The sequence below is a fragment of the Bidens hawaiensis genome, unplaced genomic scaffold (genome assembly GCF_021521415.1).
Source record: "Bidens hawaiensis isolate Kalapana, Puna unplaced genomic scaffold, B.hawaiensis_p1.1 tig00022671_1, whole genome shotgun sequence".
NCBI classification, from domain to species: Eukaryota; Viridiplantae; Streptophyta; class Magnoliopsida; order Asterales; family Asteraceae; genus Bidens; species Bidens hawaiensis.
This window is the reverse complement of record NW_027493536.1, coordinates 231,407-237,406: the sequence shown is the minus strand read 5'-3', so window position 1 is coordinate 237,406 and position 6,000 is coordinate 231,407. Positions and strand designations below refer to the sequence as shown.

General features: G+C 38.3%; 1 protein-coding gene across 1 annotated transcript; it reads left to right on the top strand.

Annotated features, from left to right (window-relative positions):
- Nucleotides 1-241: 241 nt before the first annotated feature.
- On the top strand, nt 242-1,629 carry LOC143566000 (uncharacterized). The gene has a single exon (XM_077052802.1). It carries the CDS (start codon nt 437-439, stop codon nt 1,418-1,420), a length of 984 nt encoding a protein of 327 aa, XP_076908917.1. The 5' UTR covers nt 242-436; the 3' UTR covers nt 1,421-1,629.
- The last annotated feature ends 4,371 nt before the right edge of the window (nt 1,630-6,000 follow it).

The window sequence follows — 6,000 nt, the reverse complement described above, 5'->3', positions numbered from 1 at the left end:
TCACGCCAGAATTAGAAAACAGAATACACATTTCATTTATTCTATACCGCTCATGTCCATGTACGGTTTTTGGAGTTGGGTACTCTTTAAAAGTAGTCTCTCTATCTTCTAGGATAAATGTATGACATGCATATATTCTATGCTTTTGAGACTATCAATAATTTTAGTGGATATGATTATATATTTAATTATTGGTATTTATTTCGATACATGCCATTGTGGTCCTTTTAGGGTGAAGTACTAAAAAGGTTTTTAGCATTTTGGGAAATAAAAACGAGCACTTAAATTGTGCCCTAAAAGGGGAGATGCAAAGCGATTAGAAGGTGAGGAAATCTTCACATTCAAACTAGCCTCCATAGACTTGAATCAACCAACCTATGGCAGAACCTCTCAATTAATTATTAATATTTTCCAGTATTTGTTTCTAAAATATTCGATGTTTTCCTCAAACCATGTTCAACAGCTTCCTCCTTCCATCCATGTATTTCCTCCTTCCACCTCTTTCTTTGACCTTGAAAAAGACGGTGTTCACTTCAACCATCACCACTATCACCACCACCTCCACCACCATAACAACCAGTGTGTCAATGGAGAGTGTTTTTATCATGCATACAACACTCTTGCTCCTCCTCCTCAGCAGATGCAGCATCAGCAGCCTTGTAAAGGCTCAGGGTTTCATTATTCTGATGACAACAGTAATCTTTTAGAGTCAGTAATTTATCCCTCTAAGAAAAAGGTCCCAAACATGAAGAAAGATGGCCACAGCAAGATCCACACAGCTCAAGGCCCTAGAGATAGGAGGGTCAGAATGTCCATTGATGTTGCAAGAAAGTTCTTTTATCTTCAAGATTTACTAGGGTTTGACAAAGCAAGCAAAACCCTTGATTGGCTCTTCACCAAGTCGAAAACCGCAATTAAGGAGTTGGTTGAAGAAATGAAACACTGTTCATCTCCTGGTGCTACTGATAAATGTGAAGTTGTTTTTCAAGAAACCCTCAAGACAAGATCAGATGAAGAAGATAAGGGGAAAAAGAAGAAACCAACACCCAAGTATGTAGACGGAAAAAAGAAGCGAAAATATAGATCTGTAGTTGACGTGAATCATTCAAGGGCTGAGGCGAGAGCAAGAGCTAGGGAAAGGACTAAAGAAAAACTGCAAACTAAAAAGCTTGATAACGAGTCAAAGAATGTTATGCGTGATTGCTACCATTCTCTAAGTCCATCAAATTTAACACAACAATCAAGCTTTTGGAGTCAGATTGAATCAAAAAAGGAGTGTAATGAAAGGACTGGTGAGTCAATTATGAAACCAAAAGTCCCTATGTCATCTTCTGTGTTGTATGGCTATCAGCACAATGTTCTTGTGCCAAATGATCTAAGCTCCCAAGTCAAGTACACAAGTTTCCTAAATTTGCATTAGTTCACAAGCAGCCATGTTTAGATTCACAAGATCAGGTATATTAAATAGTTTTTCACCTACTGACACACATATCTACTTTTTACCGAATTGGATTAAGCTTGATCAAAGTGATTGTTGTATAATTGTTTGGATAACAGAATGTAGGTTGAGTGAGAAGATTGTGATCTCCACCAAGAATATTTGATGGATCATCTGGAGTTTAAATATGTAAGCCCATAATTATGACTAAATATTAACGAACTTGATTAATTGAGATCTTTGATTTATTGCATGTAAGGATTTAACAATCGTTATTTAGCTCCATTTTCTAGATGATCTATACCTTAAATGTCTTATAAAGTATTGACTCATAACTATCAAGGTTATATTATGCATTTCAGATGTTTAAAACATCATGATGCAAACAATGATGATGTTTTTTATATGAAATCGAAATTGTAATTTGTATTTAAATCAGACCAAATGAATCCATTATAGACAGATTGAACTATTTCAACGATTTGGGAGAAACATTGCAGCACATCATGAAATAGTAAGACAGTTCGGTTATAATCGATGAAAGATGAAATCTTCAGCAAAAAATTCCATAAGTAAGACCACTAGTCTGGGTTGCCACTGATCAACCTAACTCACCTGTGAAGCAACTTGTTAGTGTTGAACCAAGTTGCTACCGACGACCATTTTCCATTGATGCATAGTTGCCACTGATCATAGTTGCCCCTGATCTCAGTTATCACTAGTGATATTCGTTAGTTCCCAATGATCATTATTATGCAACTTATAACTAGCCATGTATATATGAAACATTTCCATCACAGTTTCTTTAAGGCAAATTGAAAGCTAGAGGATCAGGTCCTGAGCCTTGTCAGGTCTCGTTGCAAACGCACCAAGTGCACTGTGGCCCTTTGGAACCCACCAATATTAAAGGGCCTTAATTGTCCTGTAAAACACTTGAGGATACATATGGTGTTTAAAATCAGAATAGGCTTGATAAAGTGTATACTCCACACCTGTTAACTCGAGTAGATTTTGTTCCAAATTTTCATTTTGTGACTTTTGTCAGTAAATCCAATTACCACAAGATGACGTTTATGACACTAATTCAGAAAACGTTTATGTACTTGATTCTTAAATTGTAGCATTATATCTGTTGAAGTTAGTTTAATTATATCTGTTAAAGTTAGTCTAATGGGTTTGAATGGCCGGACATAGTGATAACCATTTGGGTTCATCATGCAATCTTTGCTTAACCCATTTAACTTCGATCCAGTTAAAACATTTAACTCCTATTGTAATTTTACATCTTCGCTTTTCCACCAAAAAAGAAATGGACAAGTTTGAGCATTTCTTTGATTTAATGATATATCCATCCATGCACTGTTGAGGATGTTGTACGTTTAATGTATCTCTTGCAGATTTATGAAAGAGCTCATAATTTGAATGTTTGATCTTACTATAGCTTTAATTTGAATGTAAAATTTAGTTTTATGTTGATAATTATAGTCCAACCACTATAACAAAATAAATGGTTATGTCTCTTATTTTTTTTATGCAATGGTATAATCTTTTCAACTTATTGTCTTATTCAACCTACATACAAGTAGTTGATTTTAAAAGAAGACCGATAAAATTTAGAGATTTAATTGATAAATTAAGAAAAAAAGAAATAAAATCATTTTATCTTTCTTTGTACAAGAGAAAAAAAGGTTTAAGGATTTAATTGAATGCCAACATAGCCTGTAAGCGACTCTAGCTTGGTGTGATCAATATTTCTTGTTATATATATAGTGTTGAGAACCAGATCATTGATCATACGCATAACGACGTTTGATCATGTAGTGATTTGATTTGGTGGTATTTGATAAACCAATATACGTATAACTAAGGATGGCTTGTCTAAAAATTGGTGCAATACGTACTAACTTGAAGGACCCGAATGACTAATATATACGAAAGTATAATTATGGTGTGGAAAATCTTAACGGCGGTTTTTAAGGAGTTTGAGGAGCAATTTAGTTTCCTTAAGAGTACGTTTAAGTTTAGTTTATGTTTATATTAATATTTAAGATAAAGTTTGTTTAATACAGCAATTAATTGCTTCCTTGTTTTGAGTAAAATTAAGATTTGGGTGTTTTTTATACACCCATCAAGAGTTTCGTTTTAGTCTATATTATGCTCTCATTTATTATTAATAAAAAGTCACATAATGTTTACGCAATATCGTGTTTTATAAGTTCAACAGCTCAAGTGTATGATAAAATAAGCTGAACCTTGGGCCTCAAGCTCACATAAGGTCCACAACTTTTAAGGTTAATTAATTTCGTTTATTTTAGGTTTCAATTAAGTAGAGCCTAGAATTAGTTTGTTTGGTTAAAACTCGTTCACTCTATTATGTAGTGTGATTATGTTTATAAGAAATCGTATAAAAAAATGTGTAATTATATTTTAAGGTGTAGGTTTTTAAGAAAAAAAGAACATATGTTTTCTTTTCCTTTTGTAATGTTAAATATCCTCAATGTTTATTAGAACATGCATAAAAACCAATAAAAAAGAAGAAGGTTCAACCTGAAAGATAATAAAATGACTGAATTGTTTGATTGATTGGCTAACAGCCGATTACAATAGAATAAATAGCACTAGGATCCTCAACTGACTCCTATAATTGAGGATCAATATTATGACCAAATCAAACCAAATAATATAAAGATAATGTTTCCTCTAATATTCCCCCTCAGCTTGAACGTGGATATGCAACGACGTTTAAGCTGGCTCGAAACGTCTCGAAAGAGTGTCTTGGAAGGCCCTTGGTGAAGATGTCGGCATATTGTTCCGAAGATGGGAGGTGAAGGACTTTGATCTGACCGAGTTGAACCTTTTCACGGACGAAGTGGATGTCCATTTCCACATGCTTTGTACGTTGATGTTGGATAGGATTTCCAGATAGGTAGATGGCAGATATGTTGTCATAGAAAACGACGGTGGTTTTGCGGGGCGGGGCTTGAAGCTCAAGGAGCAGGTTTCGGAGCCAGGTAGCTTCTGCAACTGCATTTGCGACTCCCCAGTACTCTGCTTCTGCACTAGACCTCGAGATTGTCGGCCGGCGTTTCGATGACCAGGAGATGAGGTTATCACCGAGGAAAATACAATAACCAGAAGTGGATCGGTGAGTGTCTGGGCAGCCTCCCCAGTCGGCATCCGAGTATGCAGTTAAGCTGTGGTCGTGGGAAATGGACAGGCGGAGTCCGAGGTCAATGGTGCCGTGAATGTAGCGAAGCACCCGCTTCATGAAGTCAAAGTGTGAGTCCCGCGGAGCATGCATAAACAAACAAATCTGTTGTACGGCATATGAGAGGTCTGGCCTGGTGATGGTAAGGTATTGAAGGGCGCCGGCTAAACTGCAGTATAGGGTGCCATCAGGTAAAGGAGAACCTGCGTTGGCACTTAATTTGGAGCTTGTGTCCACCGGGGTGTGGCATGGTTTGCAGGCGGTCATATTTTCTCGGTGAAGGATGTCGCGAGCGTATTGAGATTGGGCAAGGTATACCGACTGATGATCCCGAGTGACTGTAATGCCGAGAAAGTGGTGTAAGGACCCCAAGTCTGTCATGGCGAATTATTTAGACAACAAGGTGATGATACGTGTGAGAAGAGTGGGTTGATTAGCTGTGAGTACAATATCATCTACATAGAGTAGAAGGTATGCTCGTTGACTGCCATTGGTGTAGATAAAAAGAGATGTATCACACTTGCTGCTTCGAAACCCCAAGGATATAAGGAAAGTTGAAAACCGCGAATACCATGCCCGCGGAGCTTGCTTTAAGCTGTATAGAGATTTCTTTAGACGGCAGAGGTGATTCGGATGGTTGGTGTCTGCAAAGCCAGGTGGTTGATGCATGTAAACAGTTTCTTGAAGTGTGCCATTGAGAAAAGCGTTTTTGACATCCAACTGGTGTATCGGCCAAGAGCTTGATACAGCAAGGGATAGAACCGTACGAATAGTTGCTGGTTTAACCACCGGGCTAAACTTCTCGGTACAATCAACACCTACCGTCTGTGATTTTCCATTACACACCAGACGGGCTTTGTAGCGCTTCAAGTTGCCATCGGCATTGAATTTGTGGCGGAATAACCACATAGATCGGATGACGGGGTTGTTGACAGGCCGAGGAACTAATTCCCAAGTATTATTAGCCTGCAATGCACTAAATTCATCGTTCATAGCACGTAACCAGTTATGGTCCGATAAGGCTTTGGTGTTAGAGTGCGGGACAGGTGAAATGTTGGTGGTGGCAGCGAGATTGTATTGTGGGTTCGGTTTGGAGATGCCACTTTTGGCGCGGGTCTGCATGGGGTGGGCGTTAATGGTATGAGGGGATGGTGAGGGGAGATGTAGAGGGCTGTGGAGTGTGGTTGGGTTGAACTATAGTGGTATTTGGAGTTGGTGAAGGTGGGGTGGTGGCAGTGGAAACCACTGGTGGGGAAGGAGAAGTGGGTTCAGTAGAGGATGAGTTGAGGTTGGGGTTATTTGGGTTGAAAGATGTGGACGGGGGTTGGGCAGTACGGTAAATGGATGGGAAAAA